The following is a 24118-nucleotide window of genomic DNA, read 5'->3' as shown; positions in this document are numbered from 1 at the left end:
GGGAAGAAGCGACAGCCGCCACAACCCCCTTTCCCCCTCCCGTTTCAGGTCGGTTTGCGGGCGAGGTGGGAGGGCGGAGAGCTGGACGCGCCTCAGTATTCCTAGTCAGAGCCGGTCACGCCCGCGTCATCTCCTCTCCCACCCACAGGCCTGGCTCAACGCTCCCTCCCGGCCAGCCGCTCTGCCACCAGCGGGACTTGCGGTGGCCGGGGGGGTCCCAGGATGTGGGACAGGTCAGAGCTTTTATTGGACCCACTTCCGCCAGGGGGAGAGACGCGCTTCGGAGCCTCCCGGCGCCCTGGAAGGGACCCAAAGAAGAGCTCCGTGTTTGCTCCAAAGCACGTCCAACACAGGATCTCCCCTCCCCTCCGTGTCCCTCCAGCTCGGATCCCCGGTGCCCGTCGCATGGGCGTTTCATGCCCCCGGCAGGACGGCACCTGGGTAGAAGCCATCCCGCCTGCCCCTGCCAGGTGGCCGGGCCGCACGCCAGCTGCAGCGGGTGACGAATGATCTGGCCATGTGACTCTGCCTCTCAGGGAGGCCATTAGCTGCGGGGAAGCTTCCCTTCCCTGCTAGCTTTTGTCTTGGGTGTCAGCTGCCCAGCGGAGCCGCTGCCCCAGAAGTCTGCTGTGCGTGGGGATATGTCAGGGGCCTGGCGCCCGCGGGCTGGGCCTGGCACAGGAGCCGAGCCCGTAGCAGGCTGGGTTTGTGTTTTGAAAGCCCTTGGGCGTTTTTGCATCTGGTGGTTTGGGGTCTGAGTGGAGGAGCCTGGCCAGCAGCTCACCCCCGGGGGAACGGGGCTGGCACGTTCCTGCCCCTCGCGTGAGGCCATGAGACCGTGCGTCTCGTTGTGTGGCAGTGCCCGGGGGTGCCCGACACCAGCGCTTCTGAGCCTCACCAGTACGACCGACCCACAACCCCCTTGTGAGACCGGCGAGGGGCAGCCCTGGGCCCAGCAAGGAGTGATTTGTTCATAGTAGAGTTCAGAACCCAGGAGTCCTGGCTCCCAGCCCCCCCCACTCCCCGCTCTAACCACTAACCCCACTCCCCTCCCAGAGCTGGGGATGGAACCCAGGAGTCCTGGCCCCTCGCCCCTTCCCCCCTGCTCTAACCACTAGACCCCATTTCCCCCTCCCCCAAGCCAGGAATAGAACCCAGGAGTCCTGCTGCTCCAGCCCCCCTGCCCTAACCAGCAAAGCCAGAAATGGACCCCGCTGGCTCCGGCAGAGTGGAAATGCTGACGGGCTGTTTATTTTTAGCAGCAGGTTCGTGGTTCAAACCCTGTTATCACCTCCGCGTGCCTGCCTGGCCGTGACCCAGGCCGGGAGCGAACACTGCCCCCCGGGTGCCCCAGCCAGAGGCCTCATAGCACCCTGACGGCTCCCGATTCCCGGGGATTTTGGTTGCTCCATTTCGGGTGTCGGTGGGGGAGGTGAAAGCCCAGCCTGCCCCCGGCCAGCGAGCTCTCGTTTTCTTGGCAGGAGGTCGGAGGTCGGGGCGAGGCAGGTGATTTTGGGACTGATCCTGCCTCAGTTTGGCTGCTGGGGGCTGGACAGGGCAGCTTGGGCTTCTCTGCGTTAGCAAGAAGGGGCGTTTTTCCTGCAGGGTGTCGGCTGCGTCGCAGTGACCAGGCCGGGAGGCCCCGGGGTAGGTGGTCTTGCCTCGCCTCTCCGCCATGGGGGGAAATGGGCCTCCAGGTTGTCCCCCCCGGACCGTAGAACCAGTCGGACCCGCTGTGTCACGCGGGTCGCTGCATTCCCCCAGGGGCCCCTCGAGCGGGACGTGTGTGTGGCTGAGGCGTGTCTGTTCTCCCCCGTGTTGGTCCCAAGGCTCTGGATTTGAAGCCCTCAAGGGATGGAGAAAGGCTGGCTCAGACCCATGGTCCTGCTGGCTCGGGGTCCTGTCTCTGACCGTGGCCGGCGCTGACTGCTTCAGAGGGAATGAACAGAACAAGACAATTATTGCTTGAGCCATCCCCTGCCGTCCAGTCCCAGCTTGGGGCAGTCAGAGGTTTAGGGACACCCAGAGCAGGGGGTTGCATCCCTGACCATCTTGGCTAACAGCCATTCATGGACCTGTCCTCCAGGGGCTGAACTCATTCCGTTTTGAACCCAGTTCTCCTTCACAACATCCCCTGGCAAGGAGTTCCGCAGGTTGTCTGTGCGTCGGGTGAAGTCCTTCCGTTTGCTTTCATCCTGCCACCTGTTCGTTTCCCCGGGTGACCCCCGGTGGGGGTGTTAGGCGAAGGGGTAAGTAACACGTCCCTACTCGCTTTCTCTGCGCCCTCTGTGATTTCTCAGCCCCCCCCCCCCCCCCCCCAAGGCTACGGTGCCACTTAGCACGCTTCGGTGGCGTGGCTGCCGTGTAGCCGCTCACTGCAGCACGAGGAGGGCTCTCCCAGCCGAGGTCTCGTGGGGTGCGAGCGACAGGCCTGGCTCGGCCGGGCTGCTGTTTGCCCGTCCCCATGGTTCTCCCCGCGGTGGGAACCTCGTGCCGGCTGACCCGGGGGGGGGGGGGGGGGAGGATTGAGACACCAGCTTTTGCACCACAAGCTGCGCAAGCCGGAAACCGTTGTAAAGTGTTGTAAACGCCTGGATCCCCCCGATGGCTGGGGGGTCCCTGGCGCCAGGGGAAGCTGGGGGACCCTGTGGGCAGCTGGGCCGGCTCAAGAAGTCCCGGTACATGGTGTAACCGTCCCCCTCTTCCCCTTTCTCACAGCCGCTGCGTCTGCCTGTTTTCCTCCACCGCCCCGTGAGAAACAAAGGTCGTTGTGTGGCTGGGCCCTGTCGTCAGGCCTCCGCCACGATCTGGCTTCCCAGGAGCCCCCGGACCTGCTCCTTGGGGGTGGGTCGGTCCCACCGGCTGCCTTGGGGGGTGCTGATTGCACGTGGCCGTGGGGTGCTGGGCAGCGCTGGCAGGGGGCAGGAGCCGCTTTGTAGCGTGGGCCGAGGGTGACCAGACAGCGAATGTGACAAATCGGGACGGGGGTGGGGGGTAATAGGAGCCTATATAAGAAAAAGACCCCAAAACTGTCCTTATAAAATCAGGGCAGCTGGTCACCCTACATGGGGGGCTCAGCGGCAGCCGATTGGATCAACTCCACTGTTGCTCCGAGCCCTGGATGTGCACAGGCCGGGGGCTGGTTTCCCCTGCTCTGTGCCCCCCCCCCCCCCGCAGCCTTTCATCCCAGCAAGGACATGCCCGGGCTCTGTCATCCTCTGCTCGAGTCCTGGGCAAGTCCTCACCTCGCTCCCTGCCTCAGTTTCCCCACAGGGCAATGATCCTTCTCCTGCGCTACGAGCTCCTGGCTGGGCCAAACGCCAGGGCCGGCTCTGTCCTGCCGCTCCCCTTTGGTAGGACGGGTGGCAGGGCCCCAGGCTGGGTTTTGACCCCGAGAAAGGAGTGGGGCTGGAGGCAGGAAACCGTCAGGAACTTGGCCATTGCTTTGACACGGGAGGGCCCTGCCACCACGCGGATGGAGGCTGGGGAAGAACCCGCAGGAGCCAGGGGAAGGAGCCGGGAGCTGCCCCTGCTCTGTCCTGGGGGAGAGTCTCCCAGCTCCCTGGGTGGCCAAACCTGAATCTCTCCCCACCCCCACGCGGTGCGAACGCTCCCTGCCCGGCGCTGGGGAAACATGTCCAGACAAAGGGGTGGCAGGTGATGGCCACGGACCTGCCCGGATGGGGAGGGCTGAGAGCCGTACAACCAAACAGCAAACCCTGGATGTGATGGAAACCAGGCCAGGGGGTGGGGGTCAGCCCCCCCCAGTCCCAGCTAGGGTGACCAGACAGCAAGTGTGAAAAATCAGGACGGGGGTGGAGGGTAATAGGAGTCTATATAAGACAAAGCCCCAAATAGCGGGCCTGTCCCTATAAAATCGGGACATCTGGTCACCAGAGTCCCAGCCCCCCCCGGGCTGGGTTTTCGGACGCTCTGCGGAGCCGGTTGGGGACGGGGCGTTTCCTGCAGAGCCCGGAGCCGATTCAGCTTTATGAATATTTGATGGCAGATGAAATCGTGCCGGGAGCTTGGCTGAAAGGCCCCACCCTTCCCTCTGCCTTGTGCGTGGGCAGGGCTGCCCGGGTATTTCAGGACTGGTGCTTTGCTTTGCCTTTTCCTTCCCACCGGCGGAGGGGGGCCAGGGGGTGGTTTGTACGCTCCGGGTTTAGGACGTGACTCAGAGGCGGGTGAGCGTCGCGCAGAACCAGCAAGAGGAGCCGAATCGCCTGGAGGTGAGAGCGGGGTGGGGAGCGGGGGCTGAAGCAATCCTGCCAAGGGGCGGGGGGTGGCCCGGGGCGCTGGCTTGGAGCTCCTCGGGGCGGAGCCCCCCGGCCCCTGGTGGGCGATTGCAGGGTGGGACGAGGTCGGACCGGCCGGGAGTTCAGACACGTCTTCCTGGGAAGCCAGGACGGATTTTTCGGGCAGGATCCCGGGCCGGGGCTGCCTGCCTGGGAAGGAGAGAGACGCCATCAATAAACCCAGAGGGAAACTGAGGCCAGGCCTTGGCCCCTCTCCCTGGGCTCCCAGCGGCCTCTGGGGTGGGCAGAAATAAACCCCTCCCCCCCCTCCCGCAGGTCTGGCACTCGCATGGTGCTGGGGACGTGTCCTGTCCTCTCCCGGGCTGGGGAGAGTGGGCTGGCGGCTGGTTGTGCTTTGAGAGACAGGGGGAGGAGCTACCCCCCCCACCGGCTGCACCCCAAAGCTTTCCTTTGAATTCCCCCCATCCCGGAGCTGAGCAGGCCGGCTTGGGTTAGCCCTGCTCCCCGGGGGGCGCTGAGACCTGGTCCCCTGACACCCCCAGGGCTGCTCTCCCAGTGCCCCTCACTCCTGACCTGCAGCCCAGGGGTGCTATTTGGGGGGGCAGGTGGGTTCCTCCCCCCAGTTTCAGACAGCAGCTCAGCTGCTGCATGTCCTAGCCCCCCCGCCCCCTGCAGAGCTCTCACCTGCCCTGGGTGTGGCCTGGGGGCTCCCAGGGGAGAGGGGCTGGTCCCAGGCCTGCCCCGGGGCAGGGAGTCAGGAGCTTGTTTCCGGAACTGGGGGATTGAGAGAAGGAAGTCTGGGGACTAAATTCAGGTTCTGGAAGCCTGTAAATCAGGAATCCCTGGCGGCAGGGGGGCAGGGATGGGAGAGAAGAAATCCAGCCAAGTCCCCTGAGCCAAGGTTACGTTCAGAAAAGGGGGGATTTGGGGGCATCGGTGAAAAGAAGGGGCCGAACCCCAGGGCAGGGCGAGCCGGGTGTCGGGCGGTTCCCACCCTACCTGTGGTACTGACGTGGCCCCATCACCGGCGTGCCTGAGCTCCTCCCAAGGTCTGACCCATTTCCCCGCCCAGCCCCTCGGGGAGGTCGGGCGGGGCTGTCGGGCCCATGGCACAGATGGGGCACTGGGGCGCACACAATACAGGTCAGAGTTTCAGAAGCTCCCGGGTTAGCTGCTTTGTAACCCCCGCGAGCCGGCCAGCTCATCTTTGGGCGCTTGCAACCCTTGCAGCCTCTGTCCCTGGCGGCGGGCTGGAGGTCAGAGGGGAAGGCCGGGGCGGGGGGAGAACCCGGGTCCCTCCGGGCCCCAGACCAGCCCCGCGCTCTGCCGCAGGCTGCAAAAACCAGAGGCCTCTGATGGGAGCAGCAAACCCCAGGCAGCCAGTTCTCTGAGCCCCCAGCGAAGGGTCCCAGGCCCGTGGGGAGGAGGGTTGGTCGACAGCCTGAAAAGCAGCCCGGAGGTTAGGGAGGCTGGAGACTCGGCCGAGAGGAGGTCACTTAACCCCCCCCGGGGTGGCAGCTTCCGCCCCGGGCTGGGCTGCTGCGCAAGTTCAGATTTTACCAGAAAACCGTTTGGTTTGGTCCTTTTCTGCTCCGAGTGTGAGACAAAGGAGGAGGGAGAAAGTGGTGTGTTGAGCATCCGAGGGGTTGATGGGTTCTTAGGGGGTCAGCTGTAACCAGGCCAACTCCGGGACAAAGCCCAGAACCTGCCTCCCCAGCGCCCACGACCCTGTGGTGTTGTGTCCTCTGTCCGCCAGGCGCTGGGAGTGGGTGACCGGGGATGGGTCACTTGGTGATTCCCTGTCCTGTTCGTCCCCTCGGGGGCACCTGGCCCTGGCCGCTGTCAGCAGACAGGACGCTGGGCGGGATGCACCGTTGCTCTGACCCAGGCTGGCCGCTCTCATTCCCTGGCACCATCTGTGTGCTCAGCACTGGTCAGCGTATGCCAGAAAAGAGAGCCCAGAGCCAATGCCTATAAAATGTGTAGCCCCCTGCACTCCCAACCCGATTCTCTCTGCCCTAGCAGGTCCCACCAGCTTGGCTTGACCGTGCTCCGCCGGGGAACAAGCTGATCCCAAAGCCACCCGGATTTGTGACGTGGGTGATAATGTGGCCCTGGCTCGCCAGGGATGAGGCCAAGGGACCCCCAGCCCCCCAGGGGCTGTGACGCTGACCGGGAGCTCCCAGGCAGGCCGTTGCGGCCAGCTGCCGATCTCGGATCATCTCTTCGCAGAGACCAGGCTCGGGCCGTCGCTAGCCCAGCGAGGGGAATGGCCGCCCCAGGCGTGGGGCAAACCCTGTGTTGAGTCGCGCAAGGTACCATGGAGCCAACGAATTGTCCCGGTTCAGGGCCATTGCACCTGTATCTCCTCTCCGCGATGGCTCCCGCCCGCAGGCTGCCGGTCCTGGCTGGGGCGGAGACCCATCTCTGTCTGTCCCGGGCCGCCCAGCCCCTGCCCGTGCCATTATTCCCGGCTCCCCCAGAGCCACGGGTGACCACCCGGTTCCTCCTAAGCAAGTGTATTTTATCCGTAAGGTAAAAACACGAGAGAGAAAACCAAACCGAGACCCCCCCCGGCCCCAGCCCCCACCTCCACAAAGGCTCTGGTCAGTGTCCTTCCCTAAGGCCTGCCCCCCGTCCAGTCGTTTGCTGGCTCAGAACAAAGCCCAGAGCCTGGTTCACACATACCCACCCCCGGTCTCTGGAGACTCCAGTGGGAATCAGAGCTGCCAGTCGCTCTGGGGGGGGGGGGGGGGTTCCGTAGGTCTGATAGCAGGAGGAATCCCTCTGCCTCCCCCCTCCCCCCCCCTGCATCTCAGCCTAGCCCAGCCACCACTGCATTGCAATGCGCCGGCCCTCCAGGGGTTACGCAGCATCCAGGACGCTCTGGGGTGGGTCTGTCGGTCCCAGGAGTAGCCGGAAGAAATGCTCGCACGAGGCAAATCGCTCACCAGAGCCGGGGAAACGAGCCAGGGTAGAGGGCGCAGGAGGAGAGGGGCCAGGGCCGGGGCCGCCTTGACGAAGCTGCTAATTGCTGTGAGGTGCCCGCCGTGGGGAAAGCAAAGGGGTGGCCAATGTGGCGCAAACCTCCTCTCCCGGGGGAGACGCAGGTGCTGGGCCAGGGGCCTGTAGGCTGGCAGCCGGCCGGCGCTCTGGTCACATGGGGACGGCACGGCCGGGGCTGCTGACTCAGGGGCTCGCCAGGGCCGTGCAGCTGGAGTCCAGGCTCTGGGACCCCCCCGCAGCCGGAGTCAGGGGCACCGGTTGTGTAGATAGACCCCCCCACAGGCCCGAGCGCGCTCCCCCCGAGAAGCCGTGCTGTTGGCTCCCAGGCAGGCTGGGGGCTGGCTGCCCGGCCCGCTGAGAAGGCAGGGGAAAGCCCAGGGAGGAGAAGGTGAGCAGGGCTCCAGCCGGGGAAGCTCGCGGCCCCATGGGAAGGGTGGGGGGCTGATGGCCACTCACTCGAACTGCTGCCCGGGGACTTGCTCCTGTCCTCTAAGCAGGATCTGGAGGATGCTGGAAGCTGCCCGTGGGCCCTGCCCATGGGTTGCTGAGTGCGCCGGGCGCGGCCAGGTGGCAGCATCTGCCCGTGGGGCCAGCACATTAGGTCTGTGGTAATAACAACCTGTGGCTAATTAATCACAGGTAACTAGTTTGCTGATAACCAATTAATCTGAAGTCAATGGGTGACAATGTTCCCGGTGATGCTCTGGCACTAAACCGTGGTCGAGTCAGCAGCAAGTGGCCCGGCTCAGCCCCGGGTGCCACCAGGTGCCCGTCCCCACAGGGCTGGGCCACCCTGCAGCTGCTCTGACTTTCCCAGGGGTCTGGGCCGGTTACGCTCTTAGGCCCCTGATCATGTGTCATTTGGGCCTGGGGCTTGTTCCTCTGTGGTGCCCACGTCGGCTTTGCATGGGCTCAGCCCCGGGTTCGTCAGTTCCCTCTCGGCCTGAGTGTATTTGCTAGTCACTCTTGCGGGTGCTCTGTGGCTAAGAGCGCTCGGCCTCTCCGCCACCAGCCGTGCAGGTGAGCTGGGGTGACGCTCGGCGAAAGCCCCCCTCAGGAACCTTAGTGGGGTGGGAGTCTTGCCCTCAGCCCAGCCTGGAAACATTCCCTGGGCTCTCGCCGGGGTGAGCAATCCCGGCTCATCTCCAGCACTGCTCGGCAGCATTGGTCCCATTGTACAGATGGGAAAACTGAGGCCCTTAATAGACCATAAGAACATAAGACTGGCCCTGCTGGGTTAGACCAAAGGTCCATCCAGCCCAGTGTCCTGTCTTCCGACAGTGGCCAGTGCCAGGTGCCCCAGAGGGAATGAACAGAACAGGGAATCATCAAGTGATCCATCCCATGTTGTTCATTCCCAGCTTCTGGCAAACAGAGGCTACGGACACCATCCCTGCCCATCCTGGCTAATAGCCATTGATGGACCTGTCCTCCATTAATTTATCTAGTTCTTTTTTGAACCCTGTTATAGTCTTGGCCTTCACAACATCCTCTGGCAAGGAGTTCCACAGGTCGACTGTGCATTGTGTGAAGAAATACTTCCTTTAGTTTGTTTTAAACCTGCTGCCTATTAATTTCATTGACTGTCCCCTAGTTCTTGTGTTATGAGGACAAGTAAACAACACGTCCTTTCTACTTTCTCCCCACCCGTCATGATTTTATAGACCTCGAGCATATTCCCCCCCCCCGAGTCATCTCTTTTCCAAGCTGACAAGTCCCCGTCTTCTTAATCTCTCCTCAGTCAGCAGCCGTTCCAGACCCCCAGTCATTCTTGTTGCCCTTTTCTGAGCCTTTTCCAATTCCAATCTATCTTTTTTGAGATGGGGCAACCACATCCGCACGTAGGATTCAAGCTGTGGGTGTCCCATGGATGGATACAGAGGCAACGTGATATTTTCTGTCCTATTATCTGTCCCTTTCTTTGACTGTTCCCAGCATCCGGTTGGCTTTTTTGGCTGCCGCTGCATGTTGAGTGGACATTTTCAGAGAACTATCCACAATGACTCCAAGATCTCTCTGGAGTGGTAACAGCTAATTCAGACCCCATCATTGTATAGGTACAGTTGGGATTACGGTTTCCAATGGGCATTACTTTGCATTTATCAACGCTGAATTTCATCTGCCATGTTGTTGCCCAGTCCCCCAGTTTTGAGAGCTCCTTTTGTAGCTCTTCGCAGCCTGCCTGGGTCTTAACTAGCTCCAGTAATTTAGTATCATCTGCAAATTTTGCCACCTCACTGTTACCCCTTTTTCATTTATGAATATGTTGCGTAGGGCTGGGCCCAGTATGGACCCCTGGGGGACACCGCTATTTACCTCTCTCCGTTCTGAAAACTGACCCTTTCTTTCTTTTAACCAGTTACCGATCCATGAGAGCACCTTCCCTCTTATCCCGTGGCAGCTCACTTTGCGTCAGAGCCTTTGGTGAGGGACCTTGTCAAAGGCTTTCTGGAAATCTAAGTACATTATCTCCACTGGATCCCCTTGGTCCACATGCTTGTTGACCCCCTCAAAGAATTCTAGTAGATGGGTGAGGCATGATTTCCCGTTACTAAAACCGTGTTGACTCTTCCTCAACAAATTATGTTCATCTCTGTGTCTGACAATATCGTCCTTTACTATAAAGAACAATCCATTAACCACCCCCTCTGTGTCGCAGGCTCCGTGATGGCAGAGGACCATGAAGGGGACCAAGCTGCTGACGGTGGCCTTGGCCCTGCTGACGCTGCTGGCCCTGAAGGCCTATATGGACTGGAGCTTGGAGCAGCCCGAGCACCTGCCCGCCCCTGAGCCCGCCTGGCAGCCCAGCCCCCTCCCGCTCACCCAGCCGCTGGGGGACGACCCGGCGGGGCTGCTGCTCCGTCTCAACGCCTCTCTCCAGCGGCTCCGCCGCAGCGTCCCCGAGGCAGACGCCTACTGGAACCGCCAGCTGCGCGGGCTCTTCCGGGCGCTGGAGGGGGGGCCGGCCAACGGCACGCGGGGCTGCGGGGACGGGACGGCCGCGGCGGCCGCCATCAGGGACTTCGCCTCGTACCCGGACCAGCACCGGCGCTTCGTGCTGCATGCCGGCTGCCGCAGCTTCCCGCTGCTGGTGAACCAGCCCCGCAAGTGTGCCGGCAACGGGACCTTCCTGCTGCTGGCCATCAAGTCGGTGCCGGGCAACTTCGCCGCCCGCCAGGCCGTGCGGGAGACCTGGGGCCGGGAGGGGGCGCACGGGGGGCAGCCGGTGCGCACCATCTTCCTGATGGGCGCGGCCCACGGCCAGCACCAGCCCGACCTGCGGCGCCTCATCGCCGCCGAGAGCCAGGCCTACGGCGACGTCCTGGTGTGGGACTTCGAGGACACGTTCTTCAACCTGACCCTCAAGGACTTCCTCTTCCTGGGCTGGGCGCGGGCGCACTGCCCCGACGCCCGCTTCGTGCTCAAGGGCGACGACGACGTGTTCATCAACACGCCGCGGGTGCTGGCCTACCTGGGGGCGCTGGACACGCGCCGGGCCCGGGCGCTCTACACTGGGCAGGTCATGGCCAACGCCTCCCCCTTCCGCCAGGCCTCCAGCAAGTACTACATCCCCGAGTCCTTCTACGCGGGGCCGTACCCGGCCTACGCCGGCGGGGGCGGCTACATCTTCTCGGGCCGCCTGGCCCCGGCCCTCTTCCTGCTGGCTCAGCACGTGGCCTTCTACCCCATCGACGACGTCTACACCGGGCTCTGCTTCCAGGCGCTGGGGGTGCGAGCCGAGGCCCACCCCGAATTCCAGACCTTCGACATCGCCGAGAAAGACCGGGCCGACCCCTGCGCGCACCGGCAGCTGCTCCTGGTGCATCGGCGCAGCCCGCAGCAGACCATGCAGCTGTGGCAGCAGCTTCGCGACCCCCAGCTCAAATGCTGATGGGGGGCTGAGCGCTGGCTGCAGGGGCCCCAGCCTCGGGCGGAGCGGGCCCTGGGGCGGCAGGGGCTCCGGCAGGGCTGGAGGGGGGCTGCCCGTGCTGGGGGGCAGGACAAGAGAACGGGCCAAGCGGAAACGTGGTCCCGGCTCTCTGCTGCCAGACCGGCAAATTCCCTCTCGCTGTGTTTAACTGGCCCCCCAGCTGCGAGCTGGGCCATGGACCTGGGCGCGCCTGGGGGCGGGGGGCACTGCTCTGTGCAGCTGGCTGTCGTTCCCGGATGGGCCATTAAACAGTGTCTGGCAGGACCATGGCTTGGCACAGGTGCGAATCGAGTGGCGCTTCCCCGACCCAGCCCCGCTCTGTGCAATTCCCCGTCTTCTGAGTGCAGCGGACCTGGGTGTGGAGGGAACCCAGGGCTGCGGGTCGGGAGCGAGGGGCACCGGCAGAGCCGGGGGGGGGGTGGAACCTGTGGCTGCAGGGACAGGTCTGGCTGCTGGCCCCTGGTGTGAACTAGTCTCACGGGGCCCCAGCCCGGCGCTTGGGCACAGGGCAAACCTTCCCCTCGTGCCCTGGCTGTGTCAGCCTCGCCCCAATGCTAGCGCCCCCCGGAGGCTGCCGCTGGTGGTTACACTCTGTCCCCTGCAAGGTGAGAGCTGAAGGGCTGGAGAACAAAGGAATCCGGTGCCCTCCTGGCCCGGGAAAGGGACAAAGCCCAGAGGAGGAGGGGCTGGAGGGAGTTTCAGTTTGGGGCTGGCTGGGACATGGAGTGAAGGGCAGACGTGGTTGTCTGGCTCACTGCCCCCGAAAACGGACCCGGCTGAGGGGTCCTGTTCTCTGCACCTACAAGCTCTGTGTTAGACCACGTTCCTGTCGTCTAACAGAAGTTTATTAGATGACAGGGAAGGCGGGAGGGGTGGATGGACGGAGGGGCGTGCGGGGGGGAAGGCGGGTGATGCTCTGGAACTGGTCCCTATGAAGCCCCAAACTGACTCTCTCCAGCCCCTCCTCCTCTGGGCTTTGTCCCTTTCCTGGGCCAGGAGGTCACTGGATTCCTTTGTTCTCCAGCCCTTTAGCTCTCACCTTGCAGGAGGGAAGGGCCCAGGCCATCAGTTGCCAAGAAACAGGGTGTCGGCCATTCTCTGTGTCCAGACCCCTGCACACACCTGCCCTCTAGGGCTCTGCAACGATCATACACCCTTATCCCACCCCCTAGAGACTTAAGAACTGCCTAGGGGAAACTGAGGCACCCCCACACTATTCAGAGGAAACATTAAGAACAGTCCCGCTTCGTGACAGCAGTGCAGCCTCTATCCAGCCGGTGGGGGGGCCCCGTGCTGGCCCTTTAATCCCTGCTGCTGCCTGGGGGGCTGGTACCTTCGGCCTGGGGCACCCCTGCGGGCAGGCAGCCGGGCTCAGATACACTCCCTCCTCCCTGGTGCCGGCAGGAGACGCTCCCCCTCTGGGAGGCACAGCCCCGGGCTCCTGCTACCTGTAACCCCAGCCACCTGCCCCCACGTGTCCCACCACAAACCGCCTGCTAACCCCGGCCTGGAGACTCGACTTCCCTGGGCCGGCTGGTGGGCCGGGAACTCCCCCCACACCAGCCCAGAGGCTGAGGCCAGCTGTGACCGGCGAGGGACCCGGCTGCCCAGGTACGAGGGGACGTGGAGACGTTAGTGCACAGAGAGTTTATTGACCCCCCCACACCGGTACAGCCAGGCCCCAGGGGCCTGTGGCTCCACAGCAGAGCCGGATTTCCCAGCCCCCCAGTGTAACAGCAACTGCCTAGCCTACGTTTAACAGAGCCAGGCGCCCGGGGCCTGACCGGCGAGGGACCGGCTCTGCCTGGCTGACTCCCGGGGAACCGTGGTTCAACCCCGCACCGCTCTCCCGAGCCTAGAATGCAGAACCAGAGGCTGATTCATGAGATTGCACTAAAATACCCTGCCCCCCCACCCCACAGCAAAGCCCCCCGGAGCCCAGGGACCCCAGGGGGGGCACAGTGAGTCCCTGCGGCTGGCAGGCAGGCAGACGCTGGCCCCTGGGGCGGGGTAGATGGTGCCGCTCTCCCAGCATCAGCCGGCCGCAGCCGAGATCCGTGCCCACCCCCCGCAGTGAAGCGGCTCCCTGCCCCAGCCTGACGCTAGGGGCCCGGGGGCAGCTGCCCGCTGGCCCCAGGGACAAGCTCCCCCTAAGCAGCCAAGGCGAGGCCAGGCGCTAATCTAAGCCTGGGGGCGGCGCTGTCTGAGCTAGGACTTCCCCTGGCGCCGGGCCCGCTGCCCCAGTGACCGTGCGCCCGCCCCTGGCACAGCGCAGCCAGGGGAAATCGAGGCAGGAGGGGGCGGGGTGAGCAGGGGCCTCACTTCTCGAAGTGCTCCAGGGGGTAGTGGTCGCCGTACAGCTGGAGGTGCCGTGCCAGCGCCTCCTGCTGCTTCTGCAGGTGCGGCGGCATCTCATGGTACACGTCCGAGAACAGGTGCTGGGGGCCGGGCTTCAGCTTCCGCTCCGCCTGCTCAAAGGCCTCCATGACCTGGCCGGGGGGGGGCAGCGTTAGCCAGCCCCTGCTCTGCCCACTGGGCCCCGCCCCCTCCCCGAGCCAGGCAGGAACCAGTGTCCTGGCTCCCAGGCCCCTGCTCCGCCCACTAGGCCCCTCCTGCTCCCTCCTCAAGCCGGGCAGGACCCAGGTGTCCTGGCTCCCAGCCCCTGCTCCGCCCACTGGGCCCCGCCCCCTCCCCGAGCCGGGTAGGAACCAGTGTTCTCGCTCCCAGCTCCGCCCACTAGGCCCCTCCTGCTCCCTCCCCGAGCCGGGCAGGACCCAGGTGTCCTGGCTCCCAGCCCCCTGCTCCGCCCACTAGGCCCCTCCTGCTCCCTCCCCGAGCCAGGCAGGACCCAGGTGTCCTGGCTCCCAGCCCCTGCTCCGCCCACTGGGCCCCGCCCCCTCTCCGAGCAGGGCAGGACCCAGGTGTCCTGGGCCCCAGCCCCCTGCTCCGCCCACTGGGCCCCACCCCCTCTCCAAGCAGGGCAGGACCCAGGTGTCCTGGGTCCCAGCCCCCTGCTCTGCCCACTAGGCCCCTCCCGCTCCCTTCCCGAGCCAGGCAGGACCCAGGAGTCCCGCCTCCCCCGCCCCCCCCCCACTCTACTCACTAGACCCCACTCCCCTCCCAGAGCCAGGGAGAGAACCCAGGAGTCCTGGCTCCCAACCTACCCCTCCTTCCCCTGCCCTTAACCTCCAGGGTGCTGGCTCGGGCCCAGCAAGGGGTGGAGTCGCTCTCCCCGGCCATCTCTTCCCAGCCCTGGTGGGCTCCCAGCGGGTGGGGCAGCCCCCCCACACCGGGTGCTGGCCGAGCCCCATGGGCAGCCGGGGCTAAGGGGTCCTGGGCGGGGGGGGGGACCCCTCACTCACCCTCTTGCGGGATTTCTTCCTCCAGCTCTTCTCCTGCTCCTCGCCCCACCAGCCCCGGCCCCGCAGGTAGTGATGCAGGCGGGAGATGGGGTGGTCCTGCTTGTCCCAGTAGTTCACCTCGTCCACCGAGCGATAGGCCGAGCTGTCGTCACTCGTGCTGTGGTGCCCAATCCTGGGGGAGGAGGAGGATCACGGCGTGAGCCCCGCCGCCCCCCCGCCCCCCCCCCCGCACTGTGCCCCCTGCCCCACCTGTAGGTCATGGCCTCGATGAGGAAGGGCTGGTTCTCGGCGACGGCCCGGCGCCGGGCCTCCCGCGTGGCGTTGTACACGGCGAAGACGTCGTTCCCGTCCACGCGGATGGACATGATCCCGTAGCCGGGGCCCCGGGCCGCTGGGGGCGGAGAGACGCCGCCGGTCACGCTCTGAGCCCTGGGGCCGGCCCCCTGCCCGATCTCACGCCCGGCCCCGAACAGCCCCCTGCCCCTCCCTCGGCTTCCCCGCCCGCCCGCCCCCAGGGCTCCCTCCAGCCAACCCGAGCCCCACGCCCTGCCACCAAACCCCCCTGCCCATCACCAACCCCCAGCCCCTCCCTCGGCTTCCCCGCCCGCCCGCCCCCAGGGCTCCCTCCAGCCAACCCGAGCCCCACGCCCTGCCACCAAACCCCCCCCGCCCATCATCAACCCCCAGCCCCTCCCTCGGCTTCCCCGCCCGCCCGCCCGCCCCCAGGGCTCCCTCCAGCCAACCCGAGCCCCACGCCCTGCCACCAAACCCCCCCTGCCCATCACCAACCCCCAGCCCCTCCCTCGGCTTCCCCGCCCGCCCGCCCCCAGGGCTCCCTCCAGCCAACCCGAGCCCCACGCCCTGCCACCAACCCCCCCCTGCCCATCACCAACCCCCAGCCCCTCCCTCGGCTTCCCCGCCCGCCCGCCCGCCCCCAGGGCTCCCTCCAGCCAACCCGAGCCCCACGCCCTGCCACCAAACCCCCCCTGCCCATCACCAACCCCCAGCCCCTCCCTCGGCTTCCCCGCCCGCCCGCCCGCCCCCAGGGCTCCCTCCAGCCAACCCGAGCCCCACGCCCTGCCACCAAACCCCCCCTGCCCATCACCAACCCCCAGCCCCTCCCTCGGCTTCCCCGCCCGCCCGCCCCCAGGGCTCCCTCCAGCCAACCCGAGCCCCACGCCCTGCCACCAAACCCCCCCCGCCCATCATCAACCCCCAGCCCCTCCCTCGGCTTCCCCGCCCGCCCGCCCGCCCCCAGGGCTCCCTCCAGCCAACCCGAGCCCCACGCCCTGCCACCAAACCCCCCCGCCCATCATCAACCCCCAGCCCCTCCCTCGGCTTCCCCGCCCGCCCGCCCGCCCCCAGGGCTCCCTCCAGCCAACCCCGAGCCCCACGCCCTGCCACCAAACCCTCCCCGCCCATCATCAACCCCCAGCCCCTCCCTCGGCTTCCCCGCCCGCCCGCCCCCAGGGCTCCCTCCAGCCAACCCGAGCCCCACGCCCTGCCACCAAACCCCCCCTGCCCATCACCAACCCCCAGCCCCTCCCTCGGCTTCCCCGCCCGCCCACCCCCAGGGCTCCCTCCAGCCAACCCGAGCCCCACGCCCTGCCACCAAACCCCCCCGCCCATCATCAACCCCCAGCCCCTCCCTCGGCTTCCCCGCCCGCTCGCCCCCAGGGCTCCCTCCAGCCAACCCCGAGCCCCACGCCCTGCCACCAAACCCCCCCTGCCCATCACCAACCCCCAGCCCCTCCCTCGGCTTCCCCGCCCGCCCGCCCGCCCCCAGGGCTCCCTCCAGCCAACCCCGAGCCCCACGCCCTGCCACCAAACCCCCCCTGCCCATCACCAACCCCCAGCCCCTCCCTCGGCTTCCCCGCCCGCCCGCCCCCAGGGCTCCCTCCAGCCAACCCGAGCCCCACGCCCTGCCACCAAACCCCCCCGCCCATCATCAACCCCCAGCCCCTCCCTCGGCTTCCCCGCCCGCCCGCCCGCCCCCAGGGCTCCCTCCAGCCAACCCCGAGCCCCACGCCCTGCCACCAAACCCACCCTGCCCATCACCAACCCCCAGCCCCTCCCTCGGCTTCCCCGCCCGCCCGCCCCCAGGGCTCCCTCCAGCCAACCCGAGCCCCACGCCCTGCCACCAAACCCTCCCCGCCCATCACCAACCCCCAGCTCCTCCCTCGGCTTCCCCGCCTGCCTGCCCCCAGGGCTCCCTCCAGCCAACCCCGAGCCCCACGCCCTGCCACCAACCCCGCCCCCCGCCCATCATCAACCCCCAGCCCCTCCCTCGGCTTCCCCGCCCGCTCGCCCCCAGGGCTCCCTCCAGCCAACCCGAGCCCCACGCCCTGCCACCAAACCCCCCCTGCCCATCATCAACCCCCAGCCCCTCCCTCGGCTTCCCCGCCTGCCCGCCCCCAGGGCTCCCTCCAGCCAACCCGAGCCCCACGCCCTGCCACCAAACCCCCCCCGCCCACCATCAACCCCCAGCCCCTCCCTCGGCTTCCCTGCCCGCCTGCCCCCAGGGCTCCCTCCAGCCAACCCCGAGCCCCACGCCCTGCCACCAAACCCTCCCCGCCCATCACCAACCCCCAGCCCCTCCCTCGGCTTCCCCGCCCGCCCGCCCCCAGGGCTCCCTCCAGCCAACCCCGAGCCCCACGCCCTGCCACCAAACCCTCCCCGCCCATCACCAACCCCCAGCCCCTCCCTCGGCTTCCCCGCCCGCCCATCCCCAGGGCTCCCTCCAGCCAACCCCGAGCCCCACGCCCTGCCCCGAACAGCCCATCATCAACCCCCAGCCCCTCCCTCGGATTCCCCGCCCGCCCGCCCCCAGTGCTCCCTCCAGCCAACCCCGAGCCCCACGCCCTGCCACCAAACCCCCCCCGCCCATCATCAACCCCCAGCCCCTCCCTCGGATTCCCCGCCCGCCCCCAGGGCTCCCTCCAGCCAACCCCGAGCCCCACGCCCTGCCACCAAACCCCCCCTGCCCATCATCAACCCCCAGCCCCTCCCTCGGCTTCCCCGCCCGCCCATCCCCAGGGCTCCCTCCAGCCAACCCCGAGCCCCACGCCCTGCCACCAACCCCCCCCCCCGCCCATCATCAACCCCCAGCCCCTCCCTCGGATTCCCCGCCCGCCCCCAGGGCTCCCTCCAGCCAACCCGAGCCCCACGCCCTGCCACCAAACCCCCCCTGCCCATCATCAACCCCCAGCCCCTCCCTCGGATTCCCCGCCCACCCCCAGGGCTCCCTCCAGCCAACCCCGAGCCCCACGCCCTGCCCCGAACAGCCCATCATCAACCCCCAGCCCCTCCCTCGGATTCCCCGCCCGCCCGCCCCCAGGTCTCCCTCCTGCCAACCCCGAGCCCCATGCCCTGCCACCAAACCCCCGCGCCCATCATCAACCCCCAGCCCCTCCCTCGGCTTCCCCACCCGCCCACCCACCCCCAGTGCTCCCTCCCGCCAACCCCGAGCCCCGCGGAAGCCATGCGGAACAGGGGGGCTCTGCGCACTGCAGGGGTGCTGGGGGAGATCCCGGGCCCTCTGGCTGCAAACCCCACCCAGGAGCCGGGCCGACGTGCCACAGGCTGGTGGCAAAGCGATCGCCCAGGCGGGTCGTTGACTCAAAGTGCCCAGCTGTTCCCATACCATCGCCTGAGACACGGGGCCGCCCACCCCCCCGCAGAACGGGGCGAGGGGGTCGCCCTGGTAAGGAACTGAGCCACCTGGCGCAGGAGACCAGGAAGTGAGAAGGGGGGTGCTGCCGCTGGGGAGGCCAGGATCCCCCCGCAGGGTGAGTGAGCGAGGGGCATCGCAGGGGTGTGTTACGGGGCAATAGGTGTCCCAACGGCCACGTGTCTCTGGAGGGGGGCAGCCAGAGGAGTCGGAAGGGGTCGCGCCCCGGGGCTGGGCAGCCGGACAGCGGGTTCCGGCTCTCACGGGAGGGTGGGCGACTGGTCTGCTCCCCAAGTGTGTGCCTGGGGACCCCCAGAGACTGGGCTGAGACTGAGCAGTCTGGCGCGTGGCTGGATCTCTGACCCCCCTCTTGCCCCACTGCCGCCCCCCAGCCAGCTCCCCCCAGGCCTGGGCCCGCACCGATGCCGTCGCCCCGGTACTGCTCCGAGGTGGGCGTGGAGATGGCGTAGCCGTTGTTGCGGCAGAAGAAGAGGATGGGGCACTCCAGGGTGGCGGCGAAGTTGAAGCCGGCGTGGGCGTCGCCCTCGCTGGCCGCGCCCTCCCCGAAGTAGCAGATCACGGCCCGGCTGGCGTTGTCCCGCTTGAAGGTGTAGGCGACCCCCACGGCTGTGGGCACAGAGCGCGGGGGAGGGGTTAGGGCAGGGTCCCCAGCAGGGCGCCGGGGAGACGAGTTGGCAGCCTCAGCCCAGAACCTCCCTCGCCCCCGGCCAGAGAGCGGGGCAGGGCTCTGCCCCGGGCCCTGTCAAGGCTCAGGCCTCGAGTAGCAGGGGCTGTGGATTGGGATCAACAGGCACCAAGGAGGTGGGGGGGGGGGGGGGAGCCCGGGGAGTGGGCTGCGGGGTCAGGCTGAGGAGTGTCCGTCATGCAGAACGGGTTGGCAGACAGCTGGCTGTGTGTCTGCCAGGGCTGGGCTAGCAGGGCTGCAGGTCGGGAGTGAGGGGCACTGGCAGAGCTGGGGGGGCCAGGGGGCTGTGGGTTGGGAGTGAGGGGCACCGGCAGAGCTGGGGGGGGCAGGGGGCTGCGGGTCGGGAGTGAGGGGCACTGGCAGAGCTGAGGGGGAGTCCAGGGCTGGGCTGGCAGGGGGCTGTGGGTCAGGATTTTCCCACAGCCCCTTTGGGAGGTGGCCGCTGTCCAACAGCCTCTAGGGCACCCGAGGGTTTCACGGCCCCAGCACCCCCGAGGGCCTCACCTTGGGGGATCTGCGTGGCCAGCGGGGACGAGATGGTGACGAAGTGCCGGTCTCTGCAGCCGTAGTGCACCGGCATCTGGCGCCCTTTGCCGGTGTCGCTGGCGTTGCCGTAGCACTGGGCCATGAACAGGTCCAGGGGGTAACCCCGGTACATCAGCACACCTGGGGCCGACAGAACCGCAGCCGGGTTACAGCAGGGAGGCGGGGTCGGGGGCAGCCCCGGTCCTCCACCCCGGCACTGCCCTGCCCTGGATCTCCACCCACGGCACCGCTGTCCCTGGGATCAGAGCCACTGCACAGCATGGGAGGGGCTGGAAATCAGCCACAGACCTGCCCTGCTGGGCTTTAGCCTGGCGTCCCCGGGAGCCCAGGTGGGACGCGTCTGGTGCTCCCCTGCGGGCAGGTTGCCTGTTCCAGCATGGCCATGAGGCTGCTTTACGCTGCCCCCTAGTGACACTGCATGGAACAGCCCCGCCCCGCAGGCTGGGCGCACGGGCAGGGAGGAGTGACGGGGTGGAGGGGGGCGCATTCAACCCAGACTGATTCGCCCTCACCTGCTTCCCGGTACTGCCCGAACACCACGTCTGTGTCATCCAGCGCCGCGGCGCTGCCCACGTGCGTCCCCTCCTCCCCGTAGTTGGTCATGTAGAAGGAGATCCTGCCCTGGAAAAGGAACATGGCGTTAGTAACCGTGGGGATGCAGTGTGAGGGGTGCGCACAGGCCACTGTCCTCATCATTGTGGGGAAACAGAGGCACGGAGCAGGAAACTGCCTTGCGGGGGCACACAGAGTCAGCAGCAGAGACAGGAATAGAACCCAGGAGTCCTGGCTCCCAGCCCCGCTTCTCTAACCACTAAACCCTGCTCCTCTCATTGAGCTGAGGATAGAACCCAGGAGTCCTGGCTCCCAGCCCTGTGCTGTGGTAAATTAACGTTGCCGCGAGCTAATTGCCCTAAAAGACATTAAAAATCCTACGACGGACGGAGAACCCCGAAGAAGACAAGTGCAGAGTACTCAGGTCGGAAGGCGAAATTAAAGGCAAAACTCCAGACTGGGGACTGGCTGGGTGGGGCCTGCCGACAAGGAGTGGGGGCCTACAGGGGTCACACCCTGGAGGAGTCGGCAACGTGACGCAGCTGTGAGCAAGGTGATTCTGGGGTGTGTTACCAGGAGCGTCGGACGGGAGACTGGGTCAGAGCTGCCGGGGTCCTCCCCCCCGCCTCCTCCGCCATCCCAGCACCCCCCGGCACACGCCGCGCAGCCCCCGGCCGACACACCTGCCTCTGTGACTCGTACAGGATCCGGTCCATCGTGTTGAGCAGCGTCATGGTCTTGTAGAACTTCAGCACCTGCTCCTGCGAGAGCTGCGGCGGAAGAGGGCGAGGAGCTGGGTCAGCACGGGGCCTGCCGCACCGGGCAACGGGGACGGCTCGGGGCTGCGGCTCCCAGCGCCGGGATCGTTACTGGCGATCCCGACTCAGCGATGGAGCCTGGGGGCTAGGCGAGCCCATGCCTGGAAGAAGCCGCGATGGTTGGGGCCCCCGTGTCAGGTGCTCGGTTACTGTGGCCGCACCAGCCAGGTCGATAGGGGGTGGGATGGGGTGTTCGCCCCAGGCTGGCAGGGAAGGGGTTAAAACAGCCGAGGGAGGCCACGTAGGGCGCAGCCAATCAGAGACAGGCTTCACGGAGCAGCCAGTCAGGGCCCAGCGGGCTGACATAAAAGCGAGGGGCAGGGCAGCAGGGGCAGTTGCTGCTGGAAGCTGGTGGCTGCAGGGAGGTAGCTCCTTGGACAGAGCAGCTGCTGGCAGGGACCAGGGGAACGAGAGGGAGCTCCTGGCTGCTGGGACGTGCGGGCTGGAGGCCGAGGGAGGAGGGTGAGGAAGGTGCTGGGGCCGCGGAGAACTGAAGCAGCTCTGGTGGAGAAGTTAAGGAGAGGCAGCAGGAGGCTGCTAGCTACAGGATCCTTGGGCCAGGACCCGGAGTAGTGGGTGGGCCCTGGTGACCCCTCCCCCTGGTGGCACAGCCAGAGGATGAGAGAGAGCTAATCCCTGAAACGGCCAGCAGGAGGCGCTGCTCTGATGCGTGGATCCGTCACAAGGGGACACGGCAACAGCCAGCAGACTTTCCAGGGTCCAGCCCCACACAGGGAGGTAGCGAGGGGTGGGAAGCAACGGGGTGAAATGCAGGGGAACAGGGATAGGAGAGCAGTGTTTTGACATGGACACCGGGCCTTTCTGTGGAGTAGCATTTACTTTAAGCTGTGCTTCTTTAATGCATATTAAATCCCTGTTTAACAAACCATTTAAAGAAAAATACTATATTGAGGCAATGCAGCATGGGCTCCACCCCCCGCAGATCCTGCCAGCGTCTCGCGCTCACATGAGGATCTTCGTCCGGGTTGATGATCTGCCCCTGCCGGTCCATGACCCGGTAGATGGGGATCCCGGAGATCGCGTTGGGTTGGATAAAATCCAGCTTGTCCACAAAGTCGGCCGAGGCTCCGGGAAACTGCGGCTTCTCCTCCAGGGAGGTGAACTCCTGCTGCTGCCGGAGTACATGCTGGGGGGAGGACAGGATGCAGGTGAGGCGGGAGAGCAGCGCTCTGACATGTCTCCCCACGTGTCCATGGAGCACCATGGGAGTGACACCTAGCGAGCGGGGCCCCGCGCTTGTAGGGACGTGTTGCTGGGCTGGGTGCGCTCAGGGCTTTGCCAGCGAAGTTGCTTAAATGATTATGATTTATTCTTTGTATTGCAGCAGCACCGGGTAGCCCCAGCCGTGGGCCAGCCCCATAGGCGCCAGGCGCTGCACAAACGCAGAACAAAGAGACAGTCCCTGCCCCTGGGTTTATAAGCTTAGCAAATCTTGAACTGCTGCATACACAGCTGGGTGGACTCACAGCAGGGGTGTAATCAAGCGGATATTAATGACACGGATGCCCCTTTCCCAGCTTGCTACAGCCGAAGGAAGCCGAGGAGAGGCTGGCAGCTGGCCCATCTACAAATCCTGCAGCCTTTTAAAGTTTCCTCCATGAATCAATTTGGGGCGCCCTTCACTTTGGCCACACACGACTCTCCGAGGCAGGTGCGTGGCAGGCGGGGAGCCCGGCAAGGTTATTTTAGGAGGCCTGGGGATTTTCGTTCTCTTCGCCAGGCCCCCGAGCCCTGTTTTAACAGCTGATTAAATTTCTTTTGCGCTTAGATCCAGGGCTGGGGGGCAGGTTGGACTGAACAAACACCATGCCCTTGTTTATGTTAGTTCAAGGCCACGCGAAGCAGGGACTGACATTGAAAGCCGGCCCACTCGGGCCAGCTGTCAACACCCGTCTCTGCGAGAGCATGACCAGAGCGTGCCCGGTGAGAAAACCGGCCCAAAGGAAAGAGCGGTTATCGGACCAGCTGCGGGGGGTGAGAGCGCCCAGTGGGGAGCCACAATGAACCCCTCTGCAGGGCTGGGCCCCGGGGAGCCCGGAAAACGCCCCTCTCAGCACCAGATGCTGGGCCCATAAGAGGTATCACTGCACCCCCCTTGTCTCCCTGATCTCAACACGCCCTTGCCAACGTAAAGATGGCGTTTGACACGGGCTCCGGGCCCACTTCCCTCACACCCCCCAGAATGGACCATTCAGGGCCGAGCGAACCGTCAGGAAACTATAACCTGGCCCGTCAACATCCCCACCCCCCACCCTGGGGTCAGCCTCTGGCGCGTGGCCCAGCCGCGAAGACCCCCCCCCCAGACCCAGCCGCGAGTCTCTTCCAGGGATTACAACGGGGGGTGAATTCCCCCATGTCCCCCTCCCCCTATGAGCTGCCCCACGGATGGGGGGAGCACCCGGTGCTTTAATAGATTAACCCTAATGGGCTCGTCCTGCCCCCCCAGGCCAGCACGAGCCTCCCTGTTTGAAATGGGGGAAACTGAGGCACTGGGCGTGGCAGCGCGTGGGGAACAAAGGACGGGGCTGGGAGCGGGCCCCGGGAACCCAGTTTAGACCCCTCTGCTCCAGGCGCCCCGGCCAGGCCGGCCCAGGGAACCCAGGAGTCCTGAGCCCCCCCGCCGCCAGGGACTCCATGGACACTAACCCCCCAGCCCAGGGGTAGGGCCCGATCCCGCCCTCGGAGCTGCGTGCAGAGCCCGGGGTCCCCCCTCCCCCAAGGGCAGGATCGGGGCCCAGCCCCCCCCGGCTCCCCACCTCTGCCCCCCAAGTCCCTCTGCCCCCCCGCTCCCCACCTCTGCCCCCCGCTCCACCTCCCCTTCCCTTGCCCCCCACTCCCCACCCCCAAGTCCCTCTGCCCCCCCGCTCCCCTTCTGCCCCCGTTCCCCACCTCTGCCCCCCACTCCCTTCTGCCCCCAATTCCCTCTGCCCCCCCGCTCCCCTTCTCTGCCCCCCAAGTCCCTCTGTCCCCCCGCTCCACCCCCCTTCCCTTCCCCCCCGCTCCCTTCTGCCCCCGCTCCCCACCTCCGCCCCCCAAGTCCCCCCGCACTCACGGCGGTGCCGAGGCCCCGGGCCCCCCGCGGGCCCCGCAGCAGCCCCAGCCCCAGGCCCCGCCGCAGCGCCCAGCCCGCCGCCATCTTGCTGCGGGAGGCGGCGCCGCCCCGGAGCCCGGCCCCCTGCCCCCGAGGTCCCCGCCCCTCCCGGTGCCCATGGCAACAGCGACCCCGCCCCCTCCCGGTGCCCATGGC

At 66.4% G+C, this 24118-nt stretch overlaps 2 protein-coding genes across 4 annotated transcripts; one reads left to right on the top strand and one right to left on the bottom strand.

The window, feature by feature from the left end:
• The first annotated feature begins 1337 nt into the window (after positions 1-1337).
• Positions 1338-11453, top strand: B3GNT8 (UDP-GlcNAc:betaGal beta-1,3-N-acetylglucosaminyltransferase 8). Of its 3 annotated transcripts, XM_074937621.1 has the most exons (4): positions 1338-1647; positions 2087-2249; positions 6285-6574; positions 9925-11453. In XM_074937621.1, the coding sequence occupies exon 4, from the start codon at positions 9946-9948 to the stop codon at positions 11155-11157; it is 1212 nt and encodes a 403-aa protein (XP_074793722.1). In that variant the 5' UTR covers positions 1338-1647; positions 2087-2249; positions 6285-6574; positions 9925-9945; the 3' UTR covers positions 11158-11453. The 3 variants fall into 3 exon arrangements, with proteins under 3 accessions (XP_074793722.1, XP_074793721.1, XP_074793724.1); XM_074937620.1 differs by lacking the exons at positions 1338-1647; positions 2087-2249 and adding an exon at positions 3268-4232; XM_074937623.1 differs by lacking the exons at positions 1338-1647; positions 2087-2249; positions 6285-6574 and adding an exon at positions 9060-9795.
• A 1722-nt stretch (positions 11454-13175) lies between these two features.
• BCKDHA (branched chain keto acid dehydrogenase E1 subunit alpha) lies at positions 13176-24016 on the bottom strand. The gene is made up of 9 exons (XM_074937505.1): positions 23924-24016; positions 21818-21997; positions 20716-20802; positions 19993-20101; positions 19439-19600; positions 18649-18855; positions 14808-14949; positions 14559-14730; positions 13176-13685 (listed from the first exon to the last, which is right to left on the bottom strand). The coding sequence occupies exons 1-9, from the start codon at positions 24005-24007 to the stop codon at positions 13515-13517; spliced, it is 1314 nt and encodes a 437-aa protein (XP_074793606.1). The 5' UTR covers positions 24008-24016; the 3' UTR covers positions 13176-13514.
• Positions 24017-24118: the final 102 nt, after the last annotated feature.

Source organism: Natator depressus, chromosome 23 (assembly GCF_965152275.1).
Source record: "Natator depressus isolate rNatDep1 chromosome 23, rNatDep2.hap1, whole genome shotgun sequence".
Classification (NCBI taxonomy): domain Eukaryota; kingdom Metazoa; phylum Chordata; order Testudines; family Cheloniidae; genus Natator; species Natator depressus.
The sequence above is the reverse complement of the archived record's forward strand: the minus strand, read 5'-3'. Positions and strand labels throughout refer to the sequence as shown.

Bases quoted from the DNA above. Each gene is read 5' to 3' on its own strand.
- B3GNT8 (XM_074937621.1), top strand. From the start codon at position 9,946: ATGAAGGGGACCAAGCTGCTGACGGTGGCCTTGGCCCTGCTGACGCTG.
- BCKDHA (XM_074937505.1), bottom strand. From the start codon at position 24,007: ATGGCGGCGGGCTGGGCGCTGCGGCGGGGCCTGGGGCTGGGGCTGCTG. The intron at 14,950-18,648 runs GTGCGGGCCCAG...CTCCGCCCCCAG, and splicing joins GTACCGGGGCGACGGCATCG to CGGCCCGGGGCCCCGGCTAC. The intron at 14,731-14,807 runs GTGGGGCAGGGG...CTCCTCCCCCAG, and splicing joins ATCGAGGCCATGACCTACAG to GATTGGGCACCACAGCACGA.